Below are 23329 nucleotides of genomic sequence, written 5' to 3' on the forward strand. Positions count from 1 at the left end.
ATATCTTAATTCAACCCCCCCCCCCCCCCCTTCTTAAGATATCTAAGGCCACTTGTCTAACAAGTGGTATCATAGCTTCATTCTTGTATAAAGTTTTGAAGCTTCAAGAATAATGACCTCATCAAACTATTTATTTCCTGAAGGGAATTCAATAAATAGGCCTCCTATTTTCAATGGAGTGGGTTACCATTACTGGAAAACCCGTATGCAAATTTTTATAGAGGCAATAGATTCAAATGTCTGGGATGCAATAGAAGTAGGGCCTTATATTCCCACCATGGTTGCTAGAAATACAACAATAGAAAATCCTAGGGAAGATTAGAGTGAGGAAGAAAGAAGACTAGTACAATATAACTTAAAAGCCAAAAACATAATTACATCTGCCCTAGGAATGGATGAATACTTTAGGGTATCAAACTATAAAAGTGCAAAGGATATGTTGGATATCCTACAAGTAACACATGAAGGCACAACAGATGTTAAAAGATCTAGGATAAACACATTAAATCATGAATATGAACTATTTAGGATGAATGCAAATGAAAGTATACAAGACATGCAAAAGAGGTTCACACACATAGTAAATCATCTTGCATCTTTAGGGAAAAATTTTCCAAATGAAGATCTCATAAATAAAGTATTGAGATGTTTAAGTAGAGAATGACAACCTAAGGTAATAGCCATTATTGAATCACGAGATTTATCAAACATGTCTCTTGCTACACTATTTGGAAAGTTATAGGAACACGAAATGGAACTGTTGAGATTAAATCAACATGAAGAAAAAGAAGGGAATTGCTCTTAAAGCTTCATCTTCAATCCAAGAAGAAAGTGATAAGGAAGACTTAATTGATTTGAATGAAGATGATGATCTTAGCCTTTTTGTTAAAAGGTTCAATAAGTTCCTGAGAATCAGAGGAAATCAAAGGAGACCAAACTTTAAACCTAAAAGAAGGACAGAAGATTCATCCTCTACTCCAAAATGCTTTGAATGCAATCAACCTGGACATCTGAGGGTTGATTGCCCGATCTTCAAGAAAAGAATGGAGAAATCTGAAAAAAAAATTTAGTGAAAAGAAGATGAAGAAGGCCTACATCACATGGGATGACAATGATATGGAATCATCTGAGGATTCAGAAAATGAAGAGATAAACCTGTGTCTAATGGCTAAAAGTTATGAAAGCAATGAAGAGGTAACATTTTCAAATAACAACTTATCCATTTCTTTTGATGAATTACAAGATGCATTTGCTGATTTGCATAGAGAATCAATCAAACTTGCAAAGTTAGTTTCATCTTCTAAGAAAACAATTTCAGATTTAGAAAATGAAATTTCAAAATTAAATAAATTAAATCATCTTAAAACTGAAGTTTCAATTGATAAAGTTTTTGTCTCTACTATTTCTGATGAAAAAGTAATATCTGATTCATGTAAATGTTGTAGCAAGTATGAAAAAGAAATTAAAGATTTGAAAAACTCGCTAAATTTTCTATTGGTAAAAATAACCTAGATGTCATATTAGGAAAACAAAGATGTGTCTTTGATAAGGAAAGAATAGGATATAAACCTAAAAAACAACAAAAATTTTACAAAAATTTCTTTGCTTCCACACAAAAATATAATTCTCCTTTCATCACTTGTTTTTATTGTGGCAGAAAAGGGCATGACACATCTACATGTTATTTTAAGAAAAATTGAAACAATATCAAAATGATATGGGTCCCAAAAGGATCTTTAGTTAACACTAACACACAAGGACCCAATAAAGTATGGGTACCTAAGTCACAAACTTGATCATGTAGGTATCTTTGAAGAAGAAATGGTACATAGATAACGGTTGTTCTAAACATATGACGGGTGATGCATCAAAGTTCTCACATATCTCTCCCAAGAAAAGTGGGCATGTAACTTATGGTGATAACAACAAAGGTAGAATTCTTGGAGTAGGAAAAATAGGTACGAATAAACTCAATTGAAAATGGTCTACTTGTTGAACTCCTTAAGCACAACTTGCTTAGTGTTAGTCAACTATGTGATAAAGGCTATCTAGTATCATTTGATTCTCAAAAATGTCTCATAGAACATAAACATGATACTAATATAAAGCATATTGGGTATAGAGTCAACAATGTTTATATAGACTTAAGCCATAAACTAGATAATAATCAATGTTTTCTTAGCAAAGATGATGATCCATGGCTATGGCATAAACGAATTGCTCACATAAACATGGAACACTTAAATAAATTAATTTCATAAGATTTAGTTGTCGGTTTGCCTAAATTGAAATTTGAAATAGACTATGTGATGCATGTCAAAAGGGAAAACAAACTAGAGTTTCATTCAAATCCAAAAACATTGTTTCAACTACTCAACCCTTACAATTGTTACATATGGATTTGTTTGGTCCTTCTAGAATTATGAGTTTTGGTGGAAGCTATTATGCACTTGTCATTGTTGATATTATTCTAGATATACTTGGACACTATTTATTACTCATAAGAATACTTGGATACCCGCATCACTCAGTTTGAAGATGATGTGAGTTATCTTCGTCGGTGCTTTGACCTTCCACCACCTTCCTAGAGTTCGATTATTATTATCTTTTATTTTAAGCCGTGTATTTGGCTACGTTTTTAAGTCTTTATTCTCTGAACTTTATTTATATTTCAGTATTTGGCACTTAGTATCATATGAATGGATTCTATTTGGTTTTGACTTAAGAATAATTATGTGAACTTTAGTTATATTTGATTATTATTCTTCTGCCTTATGTTGCTTACCACGTGCTTTGGCTTTTTGATGTTGCCACAGGGGGAGAGAAACAGGGTTTAGAAACTTAGAAATTAGAAGCTTAGAAATCAAGAGATCATAAATTCCAAAACATAGGGGGAGTATGGAATGAGTGAATGTTATATCTTGAATATATTCTATCTTGTATCTTGATTTCAGGAATTAAATTGTCATCATCAAAAAGGGGGAGATTGTAGAAGCAAAGACTTTGATGTTTTGATGGTTCCATGTGATCATGTGCTTCTCAAGTTTAATTCAAGAGGATCATGCACTTCTCAAGTTTAATTCAAGACAAGAATCCAAGAAATTCAAGATACATCATCAAGAAAATCTCTAGAGATTTAGGAAGGGAATTCCAAGTTGAAACAACAAGAGGTTTGGCCAATGAATTTAAGCTAAAATATTTTTACAAGAGATTTACTCTCTGGTAATTGATTACCAGAGGATGTAATTGATTACCAGTGGCCATAACACTTCCTGAAACGCTTTTAATAATGATTTTGAATATTTTTTAAAGCATGTAATCAATTACATGAGGATTGTAATTGATTACCAGCAGCTGAAAATATTTACAACAATCATTAAAAATTTGAAGTCAAATCTTACAATGTGTAATCGATTACAAATGGATGGTAATCGATTACCAGCAGTTACAGAACGTTTTAATTCAAATTTTAAAGTCTGTAATCGATTACACAAGTCTTGTAATCGATTACCAGAGGAGCTTTTCAGAAAATATTTTCCAAGAGTCACATCTGTCCAAAAGGTTTTTGAATGGCCATCAAAGGTCTATTTATATGTGACTTGGAACACGAATTTGCTCAGAGTTTTTCAGAACAAAAAGGTCTTATCCTCTCAAAAGCAAAATTATCTTATCCTCTTAAAAATTCCTTGGCCAATACACTTGCATTTCAATAAGGAATTATTTTGAGTGCTCCATTGTTCAATCTATCTCTTTCAAGAGAGATTTCTTCTTCTCTTCATCTTATTTCTGAAAAGGGATTAAGAGACCGAGGGTCTCTTCTTTTAAAGCAATCTGAACACAAAGGAAGGGTTGTCCTTGTGTGGTTCAAAACTTGTAAAGGGTTTTTGCAAGATAGTGGAACTCTCAAGCGGGTTGCTTGGGGACTGGACGTAGGCACAAGGGTGTGGCCGAACCAGTATAAATCTGAGTTTGCATTTTCTCTTCCCTTAAACTCTTTTATTTATTATTGCTTATTGCTTCTATTTAGTAAGTTTAATTTGCATAATTATTTAGGAATTCATTTTGAAAGGAATCTTGGGATTTGGGTTAAAATCAAAATAGAATTTTTAATTAGGAAAAAGTTTGTGATATCTTAATTCACCCCCCCCTTCTTAAGATATCTTAGGCCACTTGTCTAACAGGAGTTAGTTATCATATTTCTAAAAAAATACAAATAAACAAAGAAGTAATCCAAATAAATTATATAAGTATTTATAACATAGCTCAACTTAATACAACTCACGTCACTTCATCACTTTATCATTTAAAATTCATTTTTCAATCACCAATCACATTACATGTGAATCACACACTTGGATCAAGAAGTAATAATACCAATCAATTTCATAATAAACAATTAGCAAGCGTTATGCAACAATTATACTAAGCCTCAAGCCTATATGCAAGGTGATACATATTAGTGAAAAACCACCCTGGGCGCTTAGGAGTACATAACAAGGCACACTGGGTATGTCAGGTCACTCTGTTTTGCGAGAATGTTCCAACCATATGGGATCAACATAAGCTTAAAAGAGCACTCAAACCGAGTACCTTTACCCCTAAGACCTAGACTTTGAAGAATCCTTTAAGGCCTCATATTCCTGATTCAAGTCCAACCCCTAAAACAATTTTTGCACGTAGACACTGCTTATGAATTATACAATACACACGACTTCACACTTGTGTTTCAAACACGTTCAACACATTGCGTTACAATTTAATACTGGTTCCTAACTAGGAATCCTACACTTTCCCTTTAACACTGCGCATAAATACTTTTCTCAAGGTAAACACTGGTCGAGTTATTGTATAATTCACAACTCACAACACAAGTATTGTCACATCAAGTGTTAACCACATACTTTTTCACAACCAAATCTCATGTCCATAATTTAACATCTCATAATGTCACAATCCACCATCACATGTTTACGTATATCTCACAAATTAACAGATTCAACTTTGAACTTATACTCAATCTCAATAACAATGTTATAATCTCAAAGCAACGTGTTATTTCACAATTCATCATATATTTAATTTATCACTTATACACAATTTCAATCACAATTTTACGAGCCCAATATATTTATTTATCATGTTAAATATTATCCAAAACACAAACAAATCATACAAAAATGTTTCTCACAACACGGGGAGTAAAAGCCCTCAAACAATTTACATAATCATACAGAAAGAATTACAATACAATAAAAATCCCAAAATAAATCCCAATTTGATCCCCTAAGGATTCCTACACATGTTCATTCTAACCCCAATTGCGATAAACTCATCTCTTACATCTAAGAAGGCTCATGTGTGTAGTCCGAAAATGATAACGATATCTCTAGCAGTTCCCTAAGATTTCTCATGCTTTTCCTCTGTTTGTTTTGTTAGGGTTTTCAAGCGTTAGAGAGAAGGAGAAGAGATTGTAGCCTCCATTTTACTATCAACGTGTGAGACTAATTTCTCTCTACAAAAATGTTATTTCACAAATCCCAATGGGGAGAATATACAAAACTGGATTCCAAAGCCAATGTCCAAGTTTCATGACAATCCAACAGTTGACAAGTCTGGAATCGTAGTTTTACTCGGACAGGTTTTGGGTGCCTGCTGGAAAAGGAAATGCTTAGTGCGAGGGACATTTCTTTTACCACAGACATTATCTTAACAATCCCAATGGTGAGTCTATGTAGAAATAAGTTCCAAAACTTTGGTTTATATTTCACGATGATCCAAAGGTTAATGAGTCCGGGATCATCATTTTACTGAGACAGGTTGGAGTGTATGCGGTAAAAAGAGAGGGTTTTGGGAGGAGAAGAAAAAACGAAATTGAGAGGAAGAGGAAGGGTAGAGACTATCGTCACTCTGAAAACTGACCTAACATGTCTCTATTTATAGATAGGGTACTCTCAGCCTATTATTTATTCTATTTTTCTTTATTTATTATTTTATAAATAAATACTATTTTATTTCCTATCAAATGAATAAATCAAATATCCTTTGTATTTTCCTTCAAACCATTATTTTAATAAAGTTATTTCTCCTTATTTATTTAATTATAAAAACCTCACAATTTTTCTAAAACTCTATTTATTTTTAAATATTTTTTAAAATTTATTTTACGAAAAAATCGGGTGTTACAACTATCTCTAGCATCCTCCAAGTATATATCTAATTCAGATGTACTAGATCTAGTTGATTGGAAATATCGACTATAGCCATAAGGATCATTCTCAATCCTTGCACTAGGTTGAGCTTAAGCCTCTTGTGAGCTAACTTCAAACTCATCACCACAACTACTATACTCCAAAAAGTGATCTCAAGCTAGATTCCACTTTATACCTCAACTTACAAGTCAATTCACCCCATTCACCATCAAAACGTTCAGCAATAAGCCAATTTGTGAATTTTAATTTGTAACTTGGGTGCAACACAAGAGAGATAATCAATAGCGTGTTTATATGATTAGGATTGCCCCAATAATTACCATATTTTTCCTTCATGCATACAGCCATCATTCTCACTCATATTCACACCCCTGGAAGTAGACATTTCCATGATTTTCATTCCAATCCCAAAGGCCTCAAACATATATGTAGTGTTTGTCACATAAGATGAACCAAAAATGTGTAACGTAGCATCATAGAAAATCTCCAAGAATGGCAAGATTGAATGCACAAATTCTCAATCACTATATGTAGGAGCCATGCCCATGAATTTTTTGTCTCTCAATTCGAACTCCTCAAATGCCTTATGATGCTTTAAAATGGCTTCCAACATCAAGTAAGGAGAATTCCATCTAGTTTCTACGTCTAAGTGACCAAGGCCTTTATATTCAATGTTTACATGCGCAACACATTCATTGAATTTAGACAATCTAGAAGGGGAGGATTTTACATACTTGACAACAACACGAACCCTATAATAGCTGCAATATCCTCTTTGAAACTTTCTTGCACAATTAAATTAATAATATGTGCACAACATCGCATATGAAGATAATTTCCATTCAACACCAAATGATTCCAAGTCATTAGCCTCTTTTGCAGATATTCAATTACTTTATCATTTAAGGTGTCATTGTCAACCGTCAATGAAAGAACACAGGTTAGCCCCCAACTACTTAAGAAACTCTCAACCATCCTAGCCAAATTCTTTCTTATGTGACTTTTGACTTGACAAAAGTTTACCACTTTCGTTTACAACATCCAGTCATTGTCAATGAAATGTGTCATCAAACTCATATAAGTCAGATTTTGCGACGAAGTCCATGTGTTTGTAGTAAGGCAAACCCTTTGACAATGTTGAGAAAAAAAGCTCTTCAATTTTACTTTTTCACTACTCCAAAGACTAAGAACATCTCATGCCAAGATAGTGTGTGAGATGACAACAAGAAAGGGTGTAATGGTTGTTGAAGAAGAATTTGATTTTTGCATCTTGCTCGTGATGTCTGATTTCTTCTTGCATGTGTCTAAATGAGTGTGCATGATAGTTGTTCCACTACTATATTTGATCAAAGCACCACAGTAACCATTTAGATAGGGATAAAGGATTGGGGTTTGACAATTTATCAAAGTGATCCCATGCAATAGATTGATTTTTACGCCCTACAAAGCGAGGCGGTAACATTTCTCCTGTTGTGCTAGAGGCCAAGATGTCAATGTCATCATGGTCATCCATCTAGTGATTTTGCATTTAAAAAGAACATAAGTATATAAATCTTAGCTGAAAACAATGTTAAAGTTACTTATCTTAACTTAAGAAGAACAATTGATATAGAATTATAATAAAAACAAGCTTAAGAAGATATTCAAGTTCAAAGTGAATACAATCATACCTTAATTATAGTGAAAACTAGCTCAGCTGAAAAAACAAAAGAAAAATGTTAAAGTCTTGCCTCAAAATGCAAAACTAGGCCTTGGAGTAGGGTGCTACCTAATCAAAGGGGGAACTTATGTTGGCTTAGCCATTTTGGTCCTAGTCACAGTGCGCTCTATAAATGGTTCAACTCACTGCTGCAAAAAAGACATTTAACGACAGTTAATAGAGACATTTAACAACAATTTATAATTGTCGTTATATCAAAAGTTGTTGAAAGTTGCAATCTTTAATGACGGTTATAGAACAACCGTCGTAAAAAAGTTAAACTTTTTAAGACGGTTGTTAACTAATAACCGTCTGAAAAAGTCCTTAGTGGACTAAGTACTTTCTAAGATGATTCAAATAAAAACTGCCTTAGAAGCTCTTCTTGCCCCTTGTGGCAATCACATGCACCTAATTCATCAATAATCAAAATCTATATTCAGTATTAACAATTCAAGAGCATGGATAACTTGTTTCATAATTGTATTACATGGTAGTAAATTTCAAATATATCAAACCAACTTTGTTTATGGACATAGCAAAGATGGTAAGTTGTTGCTATTTGGAAGTATCAACATGAGTAATTAATTTTTTTAGCTTTTTTCTAATAGTAATAATATCCAAGTCCTCTTGATTGTAACTACCATATATGTGCAAATGAAACAAAAAGCACCATCATGTATGGACTACTTACTTCTCTTTCTTCCTTCCACTGCATCTCTGCATCCTCCTCTAGCATGAACTTGCCCCGCGTCATTTCACTTCCAATCCAACCACATGTGGCTATCGTTATTCCAACCTCATCTTTCAACTCAAATCTCAGTGTCTCATAGAAGTTCACTAATGTTGCCTTCACAACCTTGAATACAAAGAATAGAACGACAAAGTTAAATAAATAAAAAGAGGAAGTGCTTAGATCGGACTAGATGCAAGTTGATCAAGTAAGTTCAAAATGCTATAAAATAGACTAATATTTGGTCAATTGAACATAAGTTTCATTAAACCTGTAAATGGTATCATTAGCGTCAATTGCTTGCTTCTTAGAATCCACTTAACAAATTAACCTATTTTTAAACTAAACAGGCTAATTATGCTGAAAAAAGTGTCTGATATCTGAAACCTCAGAAATCTGAACTAAATTATTGTTATGAAGAACACATAGAATGTTAATGTATATATACCTACAACATGTAAACTCATCCTTGGCATAGGTAACCAACTTTCAACTGATGCATTGATAAATAATGAATTTAATTTCTATATTAAAAGTTTCAAATTCAGTATCAACCATTAGATATCATGATGACTTACAAGATAATTATTATTAAAGTCAAACAATTTATGATGAATGATAGCATAAAAAATCTTTTAGACTGAGTGTAGGAACTATAAGCAAAACAAAAACAATATAATGCTTGCTGAGAAAAAAAAAAGTATAATGCCATAGAATACTTACATTTCCTGAAAATCAAGTGCTGAAATTTTCCATTTCTTATAGAAATCAAGCTAATGATTATAGCAGATAATGCCAAAAGAGCATCAACTGCCATTAAAGCAACAACTAATGTGACTATACTTGTTGAACTCCTCCTCTCTGAATCTTTAGCTATAAAATGGAAGTTAAATTAGAGAAACTTAACAAAGGTTAAAAGGAGATATCTTTAACTGAATACAAAGAGGGACACATGTTTTGGTGGCTTGTCTTTGTGTGTGCATAGAATGTCGCAAACATAAGGTATATACTATATATATACCATCTAAGATCAAACCAGTTTGCATTGATCATCATCTCAGTTAAGTGGTACATATAAAATCAGAGAACCTATAACAATTTGAAGATTGATAATAATAATAATAATAATAATAATAATATTAATAATAATAATAATAATAATAATAATAATAATAATAATAATAATTTACCTTTTAGAAACAAAAAAATTAAGCTTACAACAAAAAAATTAAATCACTGACATTCCTTATTAAAAGTATATGGCTTGTGCTTGCAAAATAAATGGTCCTCATTTTATGAGACCTGCATATCAACGTGTAGCTGGCAAACTAACAGCTACAATCCAAAAATAACAAAGTAAAAAAAGAGTCAAATTTGTGCAATTAATCACAAAATTTTCTAAAGTAGTTACTGAATAATTTCTTATATAGAAAATATAGTTGGTCTATCATTTTGTCTCCAAGCAATGAGTACAATGAATCTGATTATACTAAATAACCTTAGTTAACTAGAAAAATTTGTGTCACAAGGAAAAAACAAATAAAGTTGTGCCTTTTTTAGCTTTATTCAAAAACTATTTTTATTGAACTAAATCTGAAAATTATCGAATCTCTTGTCATTTATTTTATGTAATTTACATTACTTGACGAGGAAGATTCAAGAATTGATCAATAAATCAACTTACTAAAAAAGCTTGCAAGTAGCACGGAAAGAAAAATTATTGAACTCGTGGGTTAATGATCTATGCTAAAAAGCCCACTTCTCAAATGCATTGTGTTAAGCATATAATATGATGTGTTTTAAAAAATATTTTTGTTTGAGGAAGAAAAAAAATATATTTATATTACATTATTATAACAATAAATTTAAAAACTATAACTTCACTTAAAGAATTTAGATGTTGATAATGCCAAAAGAAAATACTAAGAAATCATTTCTCACATTTTAGAATCATTTACTTTTAAGTTGTACCAATAGGGACTGCAATCGTGAGCAGATTTTATGTACTTTAGTAATAGAAATGAACATGTGTTATAGTTGATAGATCATATTTAATTCTTTACACAGCTAGACAGTGATAAATCACTGTATGTAGGTTAGTAGCTCTGCTTTCTAGGGAATAAAATAGGTTGCATTCTAATGGAAATTTATACATAACTACTAATAAACTCTATAGGATGTGATTTTATTCTAGAACTTGACCAAATATATGCCTACTGAGTTATGCTGATTTTGGCCAAAGGAAATACACTAAAATGATATATGTTTACTAGTTTTAGAGGTAGAAAAGAAAGTGGACTCCAATATTGTTAATCATGAATATCATTACAGCCCTGTCAAAAAAAAAGAAAAGAGAATATCATTACAACATTTTTATTGTTAATTCATTGCAAGTGATTCCTCCCCACTTTACCTTCTTTATATATTTCTTTCTTATATATACATAATACACTATTGATCAGCTAAAAGGAATGGTGGTTAATTTTCTTTTTTTTATAACATCTATATCATACATACACCATGTAAAATTTGTTGAGAACAACAAATTAAGAAATAGAAGTTGTTCATTTAGTGGCAGTGACTATTGATGATACAATGGAAATTTAATGATTGAAACACTAGTACACCATTGAATGTTAATGATGTGAAATATTAGTGGAACCGCTATACTGAAATGGATTTGTAGTTTAAGTCAAATTAGATTTGGGAAACTAAAATCAGAACTCTATCATCCTCGATCTATCATCTTATTTGATGCAAACTAGAGATGGGAATAATTGAAGGTAAGCTCCCTTCATAGTTTTCTATCAAATCTTCTCTTATTCCCTATATATATATATATATATATATATATATATATATATAGGGAATAAGATGAAGCTCAATCTTGCCATACATGTTATACTTAGTATAATCCCTATGGAGATTATTTTTCAATGTATGCATGTAGATCTTATTCTTGCCTTTCGATATAAACAAAAAATTTCGTTATTGAGTAATTTTAACAAACACAAGTTAATACACAGTATATATACCTTCAAGTTAAGAAAAACACAAGACTTGTACTCTCATAGTAATTTTAACAAACACATACAACACAATATATCAGAAAGCTCATTGGTAAAAATAGCTTATCCACAGCTCATTGGTAAGAACAACTTAACCATTATGATAAAAAAGCAACTTACTTGAAATAACAGCTGCCTCCACACCAAGCTAATCCACAGTCCTGAGATGCAGGTAAGAACATCCAATCATAAAATAACATTCTTTTTGGGAAAAAATAAGTGATTTTTCTTTCTTCAATTATTATTATGCTACACTAGAACCCAATCCACAGTCCAACTTGATGCCACTTTGCTTTGTGTGAGGAGGTATCAATCTAAAATCCCACTCAAAGAGAACCCATCCCCACATGTCTCAATCACCAATTTAAAGACCACAAATTAAAATCACATAAAAGAAAAGAGGAAAATTTTCCAATCGAGCAAAGAAAAGCGACTGAAGAATAATAATAAGGTTGCAAAAAAGCATATATAAAATCAAAGAACAATATCCACAAACCACTTGAGATGAAATATTCAATATAATTATAGAATAAAATGATTCTTCAAGATAAGAGATAACTAACTGGAAAGAAGTATAATTTTTTTTATTGCAAATAATTTTTTTTTACAAAAAAAAGAAGTATAATTTTTGGAGAACCTCGTTGCAGTCCTCAAGCACATGTTCAACCTTTCGGGAGAATATTTTGATAGTGCCAAGAAGAAAATAGCCCAACACTCTATAGGAACACCATCCATTTTCTTGCAAAATCTTGTTTGCAGAAGGTAAAAATGAAATGAAAATAATGGCAAAACAACGGAATGGACCTACCATTTCTAGGATTGAACCGGATCGGAAGGCTGTGGTCCGCAAAGGTGGGATTGAACGTGAAGACCGACTTCATGTCGTGCTTCTCGAGGATATCCTCCCTGACCTCAAGCTGGTCCTACTCCTAGCCGCCCAGCCGCCCATCGCCGGCTTGAACACCGCCACGGGGCCCTTCCCCTGCTTGTAGATATGAATTTGATGATCCACGACAACAATACACAATGCAATGACTCTAACAATCATGTCAGTGAGTATAAGAGGAGGAGAAGTTGAAGATGTTTAGAGAGTTGTTCATACCTGGCCCTTGAATTTTTTTAAATACCTTGATCTTGGTAGGAAAGTTTGTTAGGTGGTTAGGATCACATGGCCAATGTGGTGAGGATTCATAAAAATTAAAAATAAGTATCAAAGAATTTATAACAATTTATGTATTTTGTTCAACAAAGTGAGCTAATCTTCCTTAGTTTAATACGATAAAATTGAAATGGAATTACAATCATTCAAAATATAATAAGAATGTTGATTCAGTATAAACAAATAAGACACATGCATCATACATGTTAGTATAACATTTTATATATGTTTCCAACATGAATCTATGTGGTCTGTTATAACATATATCTAACCCTCAAAACTAGAAAGTACAAGTGCACCAATTATTTAAACCTTTTTGTTAGTTACACGGAGGTTTAACAAATCAAGGCCCAAGAAGCACTAACCAGGAGGTGTTGTTTATGTTGGGCCAATTTCATTTCAGAAAATGACATTGAGTTTAGTCGTCAGAAATAGTGTGTCTGTCAAGTGTATGAAGCGAGAAGGTGAGTGAGAATCGTGAAAATTGAATTATGAAGATGAAGAGCATAAACGATGATGCTTCAACGCAAGATCTCGACCCTTAGAGCGACCACAACTCTGATTACTTAGCTCACCCTAACTTCCACCCTGAACCCCACCCTCAGCCCCACCGTCCGTGGGGCTTCACGGTGTCATCGGTCACCACCAATACCGGCGACAAGGTGAATAAGTAGAGGGAGAAGGAGAAAGAGTGCACCAAGCTCCGCGAGCGACACCGTTGAGCCATCACCAGTCGCATGCTCACTGGACTCCGCCAACATGAAAATTTCCCCCTACCAGCGTGTGCCAACATGAACGATGTACTCGCCTTTGGAACCTTGCTATGCAGCTGCTTCTATTGCTCACTCTTGTCGGGGTTCACGCACTACTCGATTTCTCCCATCAATGCTCTCTTCTCCTCCTCCTCCTTTCTCTAGGTTTTGTTTATTGGGGAATGGAGACCGACGGACTACTCAATCATAGCATACGTGCTAAACATGCACATGAATAAGAAGAGAGAAAGTGGGTATTGGGAAGAGGAAAGCACGCAAAATGAGAGGACCCATCGCTTTCAATTTTTAAAAAAATTTCAAATTCAAACATAAACAAAGACGGTTTCGTAAAAACCATTTTTGTTTTACATTATTCAAAAACGGTTTTATGAAAACTAACATTAAAATGGTAGTCATACTTACCAAAAAGCCACCGCACATTTAATAACGACGTTTTTGGAATAACCGTTGTTGAACGTACATTGTAAATAATGTTGAACAAGTGGCCTCAGAAATATTAAGAAGGGGGGTTGAATTAAGATTTTGTTGACTATTCCTAATTGAAATTTTCCCTTTCTTAATTATTCCCTAGATTCAATTATTTCTTTGCTAACAAGTTACTGAAATAATAAATGAAGGAAAATAACCTGCGAAAATGTAAAGACAACAAAAAGTAAAAGAGATAAGGGAAGAGAGAATGCAAAACCAGATTTATCCTGGTTCGGCTACAACTCGAGTCTACATCCAGTCCCCAAGCAACCTGCTTGAGATTTCCACTATCCTTGTAAAATCCTTTACAAGCAATGAACCACAAATGAATCCCTTCCTTTGTATTCAGTGATTACAACCAAGAAGTTATACCCACTTCTTGCAATGAACCCAAAAGCGGTTAGTCTTTTGAGTCCAGTAATCAACCAAGAAGAAAATCCGCTTCTTGCAATGAACCCAAAAGCGGTTAGTCTTTTGAGTCCAGTGTTTAACCAAGGAGAAAATCCTGCTTCTTGCAATGAACCCAAGGAACGTTGGTCTCTTGTGTTCAGTGTTCAACCAAGAAGACTTTCTCTTGAAAAACAGTCACCAATAGTAGGTCTCTTGAAAAACAGTCAACAAGAGTAGGTCTCTTGAAAAGCTTTTTGTAAGAATGGAGGATGAGAGGAAAATAGAATAGCACAAGTTTTTGTCCGAATAAACTTTTCTTGACAAAGCAAGTATTTGAACAAAAACTCTTAGAAAGATGTTGAGAATGATTGAATGAATTTAGTTAAAATTCGTGCCAAGGTCATATATTTATAGCCATTTGATGGCTCTTGAAGAAACCATGTTAAAAGTTGTGACTCTTGGCAATTTCTTCCAAACTAGTCACTTTAAAAGTTGTGACTCTCTTCAAAACTAGTCATTTTAAAAGTTGTGACTCTCTTCAAAACTAGTCACTTTAAAAGTTGCGACTCTTGGCAAATTCTTCAAAAAACCAGTCACTTTAAAAATTGTGACTCTTGGCAATTTATTTTTCAAAACCAGTCACTGGTAATCGATTACCATTATAGTGTAATCGATTACACATCAACAGTTGTGACTCTTCATGTTTAGATTTGAAAACCAACGTTTAGAAACATTGGTATTCGATTACAAATGTTGTGTAATCGATTACACAAGTTTTGAAAATGTTTTATCACAAGTTGTGACTCTTGAAATTTGGAATTCAACATTCAAAAACATTGGTAATCGATTACATGCCCATGGTAATCGATTACTACTTTGTAAAACAGTTATAAAACTGTTTGGGCTTCTGGTAATCGATTACGACCTTATGGTAATCGATTACCAGAGAGTAAAAAACTCTGGTAAAAGATTTTTCTTTGAAAAATTCTTTTGGACAAATTGTGCTATTCAATATTTTGAAAAACTCTTTTTATACTTTTCTTAATGGTTCTTGCATATCTTGAGTCTTCTCTTAATTCTTTACTTGAATCTTGATTCTTGATTGAATGACTCTTTGATTCTTGAAACTTGCTTGAATCTTGATTCTTGATTGAAAGACTCTTTGATTCTTGAAACTTGCTTGAATCTTGATTCTTGACTTGAGTTTTGGCATCATCAAAATAAGCCTGAAAGCTTTGCTTCTACAATCTCCCCCTTTTTGATGATGACAATCCTGAAATCAAGAGAATACATGCAAGATTTGTTATATCGTTCACTCATATCTTTCTCCCCCTTTCTTTTTGAATTCATGCTTAAATTTAAATTGTGTTCTTGATTTCTAAAATACCCATTTTCTCTCCCCCTTTGGCAACATCAAAAATCCAAAGTGCATGGAAATGACATAAAATAACAAACATATATCATAGACTAACAGACATAGCTACAAGACAAAAGAAAACTTAATGAACATTTATTTATCTAAATCACTAATATCTAAAAGACCAAGTTCTCTTATAATAGCAAAGAATGTTTCCTTTAGGAGAGGTTTAGTGAAGATGTCAGCAAATTGATTTTTAGTATCTACAAATTCTAAAACATAATCGCCTTTAAGAACATGATCCCTTAAAAAGTGATGCCTAATCTGTATATGCTTTGTTCTAGAATGTATTACTGGGTTTTTGGATAGATTTATGACACTGGTATTGTCACACTTAATAGGTATGTGATCAAGAATAATCCCATAATCAGACAATTGTTGCTTCATCCATAAGATTTGTGCACAACAACTGCCAGCAAAAATATATTCTGCTTTGGCAATGGATAAAGCAACACTATTTTGCTTTTTTTTGTGCCATGAAACAAGAGCAGATCCTATAAAATGGAAAGTTCCATTAGTGCTTTTTTCTGTCAGTTTTGGATTCGGAAAAATCCGAATCAGAATAACCTATTAAATTGCATGTAGAGTTTTTAGGATACCATAATCCTAGGTTAATAGTTCCTAAGAGATATCTGATAATCCTTTTTACTGCAATCAAGTGTGATTGTTTGGGATTGGATTGGAATCTAGCACACATGCATACACTAAACAGAGAAGAGATCCAATCATACCTCAACATTGTTTTATGTCCATAGACTGACCAAATTCATCTTTATCTAAGTAATAGCTAGTACTCATGGGTGTGGCCATGTGCTTTGAATTTTCCATCCCAAATCTTTTGATCAGTTCTTTGCAGTAGATGGCTTGGTTGACAAATATGCCTTCGTTGGTTTGTTTAATTTGTAACCCAAGGAAATAGTTTAAATCTCCCATCATTGACATCTCAAATTCGCTTTGCATATCAAGAGAAAATTCCTTGCACAAAGAATCATTAGTGGATCCAAAAATAATATCATCAACATATATTTGAGCTAATAGAATATCATCATCCTTTTTCTTTATGAATAGAGTGGTATCCACTTTTCCTCTAGAAAAGTTTTTCTCTATGAGAAATTTGCTTAGTCTTTCATACCATGCCATAGGGGCTTGTTTTAAACCATATAGTGCCTTTTTCAATTTATAAACATGATCTGGCTTATCTGAATTTTCAAAACATGGAGGTTGTTCTACATATACTTCTTCCTGAATTAGTCCATTTAAAAAGGAACTTTTAACATCCATTTGATAAAGTTTAAAATTCATAATGGATGCATAAGCTAAGAGCATTCTAATGGCTTCTAGTCTTGCAACAGGAGCATAAGTTTCTTCATAATCTATTCCTTCTTCTGATTATATCCTTTTAAAACTAACCTAGCCTTATTTCTAATGAATATGCCATGTTCATCTAACTTATTCCTAAATACCCGTTTTGTTCCTATAATGGGGTAGTTATGTGGTTTCTAAACTAGTTCCCAAACATTATTTCTCTCAAATTGATTTAACTCTTCCTGCATAGCAACCATCCATTGATCATCTATTATGACTTCTTTTAAATTTTTAGGTTCTATCATAGAAACAAATGCCATGTTATTGCATAAATCTTTGAGAGAGTGTCTAGTTGTTACCCCTTTAGAAATATCACAAATAATGTTGTCAAGAGGATGATTTCTGGAAGCTTTCCACTCTTTTGGAAGATCATTGGTTGCTAGAGTTTCGTAGTCTTGAGAATCCTCATTGCTTTAATCTCTTTTCCTTTTAGAACCCCTTTCATGAGTTTGTTGGATCGAGTGGCCTCAGAATAATTAAGAAGAGGGGGTTGAATTAATTATTCCTAAAACTTTACCAATTAAAAATTACTCTTTTAAGGATTTTACTTTTGTCGTTGTCGCAACCTACCCTTCGGCGGGAGGGCGACGCGTGACTCGCGGGATGCGTGTTCCACGAAAGGAATACGCGCGGAGTCGCCACCAACGTTTATTTGAGGAAAACGTCGGAAAAACCGGAAAAGACGCGATCTACGAACTTTTAAGTGAAAGGTTCGGGAGTTGTATTTATGCGCGGGGAAGGTATTAGCACCCCACACGTCCGTCACAAGGGACGGCAGCCTTTAATCAAATGTGCAAACATGACTTTGATTTTTACCTTCCCTTTTATGTTCTTATATCCTTTATACCCTTTTTATATTTTTTCTCTTTTTGTGGTCGACAAGGGTGTTTCCCTTTGCTCCTACGTATTCCTCAATTGGGATGAGAAAATCAGACCTACGTAGTTCTTTCGGAATAAAGTGTTTGGTTTAAGTTTGTTTTTTGTCTTTTTTGCAAAATATGTTTTTTATTTGAACAAAAGGTCATTTAAGGTGTTGGACCATTAAACGGTCTTTCGATTTTGAAAGATGAGAAACGTTAAGGCGTTGGACCATTAACGATCTCTTGTTTTTGAAAGGAGAGAAACGTTAAGGCATTTGGACCATTAACGATCTCTTGGGGTGGTCAACAAAAGCGGGGCTTTTGCTCCTACGTATCCTCAATTGCGATCAGGAAATCAGACCTACGTAGTTCTTGCAAAAGCGGTAAAGTCACATGTTGATTTTATGCTTTTGAACGGTCCATGTTAACCGATAAAAGCAAAGAGGACCGTTTAAGGCGTTGGACCTTAAAACGGTTTTTAGTGATTTTTCGGAAAAAAACTTGATTTGTGAGTTGATTTTAGTCTTAGTTTCACTTTGGTTATTAATCAATTCATTCAAGGAAACTTCCAAAGAAAAACGTTCGATTGATTTTTTTTTATTATTTTATTCAAAGATATTTTGATTATTTTATTATTATTTTTCAAGATATTTTGATTATTTTATTATTATTTTACTTTTTTTGGTTTAACCGAGGTTATAGCGTGAACGATCGGTTAGATTTCGTTTTAACAGTGATTAAACGAGATTACAACACAAATGATCGGTTGAAATTCATTTTATCATTTATTAGACGAGAAAACGGCTTAAATAAATGGTTAAAGCACGTTAAAAACGGAAGAAAAGAAAACTGAAAGTAAACGAAATTAAAGTGAAAGTACACAAAACAAGAAATGAATTGAAAGTCTCGAATTCGAAAACTTACCCGTTGAAGAACGAAGAACGAACGAAGAATGGATGAAGAACGGTGAAGAACGACGAAGAACGATGAGGAATTTCCACAGAATCGCTTACGGAAGCGTTACGGAAGTACTTTGGCTTAGATTTTCTTCACGGAAACGATTTTTCCAAGCAAATTCGAAAGAGAGAGAAGTGCCAAAGGGGTTGAACATTTTGAAACAGCTCCCCCCTCCCCTATTTATAGAAAAAAAGGGAGGTGCTTGCCGCCCAAAGACTTAATGAAGAAGATTTCTAAGCGCACCCGAATTACTAAGTTCACCCCCCTTTTCGTATTTTACGGAAAAGTTACGGAAGCCTTACGGAACTGTTTTCGAATTTGATTTTCATCTTTTTTCTCTTCCCTTTCACCAATGTTAAGTGGAATATGCTTACCCAAAGTATTCGGAAATTTTACGGAAGTATTACGGAAGCCGCGGAAGCCCCGAAAACCATTTTTCAAAAACGTGGAGGAGCTTGCCGCCCAATTGCTTCCTCCTTAAGCAACCCAACTTCCAAAATGTTCTAGAAGGGCCTAGATTTGAATTGCTATTTACACCCCTATCTTGATAAGTTCACCCCCTTACCTTTTTTGGTGATTCTTTTTTCGTAAAGTTACGGAAACTTACGAATCTCGTAACGATACTTGTTTTCTTTCCGTAATGTTACGGAACCTTGCGGATTACATAATCATCCCCTTTTTGACTTACGGAATGTTACGGAATCTCACTTAATTATGCAACGATGCTTCCATTTGATTTCCGGTGTGTCACGGAAACTTACGGATTGTGCATCAATATTTTTTGGTTTTCTGGCATGTCCTGGAATTTCACAAATTGCCTAATGATGGATGCCAAGCACCTCACAAGGACCAAAGAAAGGTCGCATGTCATCAAGCAAAGGTCCCCGGACGAAATTAGGGTATGACAGTTGCCCCTCTTTACTTGTCTTTTATTGGAGATAAAAGGAAAGTAAAGATAAGACACTAATTTCGTTCCTCTCGATTTGACGAGAGTCGCGGGTGACCATAAAATCTCCACATGCAAATGACTTGTTGTTCCCGGAATATCACAAATTGCCTAATGATGGGTGCCAAGCACCTCATAAGGACCAAAGAATGGTCGCATGTCATCAAGCAAAGGTCCCCGGACGAAAATCAGTGTATGACACTAATTTCGCTCCTCTCGGTTGACGAGAGTCGCGGGTGACCATGACTTGTCGTTCCTAGAATTTCACAAATTGCCTAATGATGGATGCCAAGCACCTCACAAGGACCAAAGAATGGTCGCATGTCATCAAGCAAAGGTCCCCGGACGAAAATCAGTGTATGACACTAATTTCGCTCCTCTCGGTTGACGAGAGTCGCGGGTGATCATGAAATTTCCGCATGTAAATGACTTGTTGTTCCCGGAGGAACAAAAGGTGCAGAAGACTGTGTCAGCCTCTGCATGCTATCAAGCGTTCTGTCTTATAGATAGCAAAAGAATGTTTATACGGATAACCACTCGGGTATTTCCGTGTATCATCGGGCCCGCTGCCTCTGGATGATACAAGGGTGCAGAATGACCAAATTTGGTCTCTGCTTGTCATCGGGCCCGCCGCCTCTGGATGACAAAAGGGTGCGGATAACCGTAAGGTATCTCCGCGTATCATCGGGCCCGCCGCCTCTGGATGACAAAAGGGTGCGGATAACCGTAAGGTATCTCCGCGTATCATCGGGCCCGCCGCCTCTGGATGATACAAGGGTGCAGAATGACCAAACTTGGTCTCTGCTTGTCATCGGGCCCGCCGCCTCTGGATGACAAAAGGGTGCGGATAACCGTAAGGTATCTCCGCGTATCATCGGGCCCGCCGCCTCTGGATGATACAAGGGTGCAGAATGACCAAACTTGGTCTCTGCTTGTCATCGGGCCCGCCGCCTCTGGATGACAAAAGGGTGCGGATAACCGTAAGGTATCTCCGCGTATCATCGGGCCCGCCGCCTCTGGATGATACAAGGGTGCAGAATGACCAAACTTGGTCTCTGCTTGTCATCGGGCCCGCCGCCTCTGGATGACAAAAGGGTGCGGATAACCGTAAGGTATCTCCGCGTATCATCGGGCCCGCCGCCTCTGGATGATACAAGGGTGCAGAATGACCAAACTTGGTCTCTGCTTGTCATCGGGCCCGCCGCCTCTGGATGACACAAGGGTGCGGATAACCGTAAGGTATCTCCGCGTATCATCGGGCCCGCCGCCTCTGGATGATACAAGGGTGCAGAATGACCAAACTTGGTCTCTGCTTGTCATCGGGCCCGCCGCCTCTGGATGACAAAAGGGTGCGGATAACCATAAGGTATCTCCGCGTATCATCGGGCCTGCCGCCTCTGGATGATACAAGGGTACAGAATGACCAAACTTGGTCTCTGCTTGTCATCGGGCCCGCCGCCTCTGGATGACAAAAGGGTGCGGATAACCGTAAGGTATCTCCGCGTATCATCGGGCCCGCCGCCTCTGGATGATACAAGGGTGCAGAATGACTAAACTTGGTCTCTGCTTGTCATCGGGCCCGCCGCCTCTGGATGACAAAAGGGTGCGGATAACCGTAAGGTATCTCCGCGTATCATCGGACCCGCCGCCTCTGGATGATACAAGGGTGCAGAATGACCAAACTTGGTCTCTGCTTGTCATCGGGCCCGCCGCCTCTGGATGACAAAAGGGTGCGGATAACCGTAAGGTATCTCCGCGTATCATCGGGCCTGCCGCCTCTGGATGATACAAGGGTGCAGAATGACCAAACTTGGTCTCTGCTTGTCATCGGGCCCGCCGCCTCTGGATGACAAAAGGGTGCGGATAACCGTAAGGTATCTCCGCGTATCATCGGGCCCGCCGCCTCTGGATGATACAAGGGTGCATGTCACATGACCTCAGGGTCAGTATGACAAAGATTATGGGGCGGCCGACAAAAGCAAGGCTCTTGCTCCTACGTATCCTCCAATGAGGAATTCAGACCTACGTAGTTCTTGATAACTTGTGAGACTTGAAAAAGTCTCCATCGGAAAATGCTGACATCTCCGGAAAGGGCGCAGATGACCATATTGGTCTATGCTCGTGAATCACACTTGGGGTCACTGAATGACGAGGTGCGGATAACCGTAAGGTGTCTCCGCGAGCTACCAGCTCTTGAGTCATGGCAACAAAAGGCGGTGTGGTCGACAAAAGCGAGGCTCTTGCTCCTACGTATCCTCCAATGAGGAACTCAGACCTACGTAGTTCTGGATAACTTGTGAGATTTGAAAAAGTCTTGGTGTTTTCTCCACTAAAATGCAAACATGCTTTAGCAAGGAGACAAATATTCCAACTGATTTAGAGCAGCATATGCTTTTTTGAGTGAAAAACAATGCGTCTACCGGGGAAGGAGAGTCTGCTGATGAAATCTCCCATAACCTTAACTGAGATTTTGGATGTTAGCATTTCATTTTATAAATGAACATTTAGAGGAAACACTGGGTTCGACAAAATAGAAGAAAATCACTCAAAGTGTATCAATCTTGCACAGGTAAGTGTTTCATCCTAATTCCGAACCATAGATATATCATGACTTGACTTTGCAAATTATTTCCTATCAAATCAAAAATTACATGTGTGATCATGGATCAATAGGACTTCCCTTGGGAATGGGTTCTTTTGGTGGGTTTCTTCTTTCGGCTTTTGTGTGTTTTTGGCTTTTGATTTTTCTGGCTTTTTTCTTTTTCTGTTTTTGTTTAGTGCGGGGCGAGAAAAAAAAAGTCGCTAGCGCACGGGATTTTGGTTGGTAATCAAAGGGAGAAGACTATTTTAGGTCGTGGTTCCCTTTCCTTCTTTTTTCGTTCATTTGGTGACAATTCTGTATTGTTCAGATATTGTCCGGTCCAAAGACCTCTCTGCATATTCCTTCTGTTTTTCCTTAGATCCCCGATCAGGGGCTTTCTTTCCTCCTTCTTCTTTTTTTTTTTTTTACTTTCTCCCATTCTTTGATTGGGAATTTTCTTTCTTTTCTTTTTGCTTTCTCCCACTCTTTGATTGGGAATTTCCTTTCTTTTCTTTTTTTGCTTTCTCTTTGATTGGAAATTTTCCTTCTTTTCTTTTTTGCTTCCGAGGGTAAGGATTGACATTCTCACCCTAGGTCAAGGTTTATGGTGAGTCAGGATTTTGGCTCAAGGTTTGTAGAATGGCTAGACATGATACATGTCGGGGTTTGGTTTGGTTCAAGGATAAAAGGGATGCCCCACACTATTT

General features: G+C 35.6%; 1 protein-coding gene across 1 annotated transcript; it reads right to left on the reverse strand.

The window, feature by feature from the left end:
• Positions 1-8277: 8277 nt before the first annotated feature.
• On the reverse strand, positions 8278-12055 carry LOC121174342 (11-beta-hydroxysteroid dehydrogenase B-like). Its single transcript, XM_041013532.1, has 4 exons — positions 11968-12055; positions 11827-11867; positions 8600-8764; positions 8278-8316 (listed from the first exon to the last, which is right to left on the reverse strand). The coding sequence occupies exons 1-4, from the start codon at positions 12053-12055 to the stop codon at positions 8278-8280; spliced, it is 333 nt and encodes a 110-aa protein (XP_040869466.1).
• Positions 12056-23329: the final 11274 nt, after the last annotated feature.

This window comes from Glycine max, chromosome 20 (genome assembly GCF_000004515.6).
Source record: "Glycine max cultivar Williams 82 chromosome 20, Glycine_max_v4.0, whole genome shotgun sequence".
Lineage (NCBI taxonomy): Eukaryota > Viridiplantae > Streptophyta > Magnoliopsida > Fabales > Fabaceae > Glycine > Glycine max.

Excerpts from the sequence above, each read along its gene's own strand:
- LOC121174342 (XM_041013532.1), bottom strand. The coding sequence starts at position 12,055 with ATGTGGGGATGGGTTCTCTTTGAGTGGGATTTTAGATTGATACCTCCT. Across the intron at positions 11,868-11,967 it reads CAAGTTGGACTGTGGATTGG|GACTGTGGATTAGCTTGGTG; the intron begins GTTCTAGTGTAG and ends CCTGCATCTCAG. Across the intron at positions 8,765-11,826 it reads GGAGGCAGCTGTTATTTCAA|GTTGTGAAGGCAACATTAGT; the intron begins GTAAGTTGCTTT and ends TTTGTATTCAAG.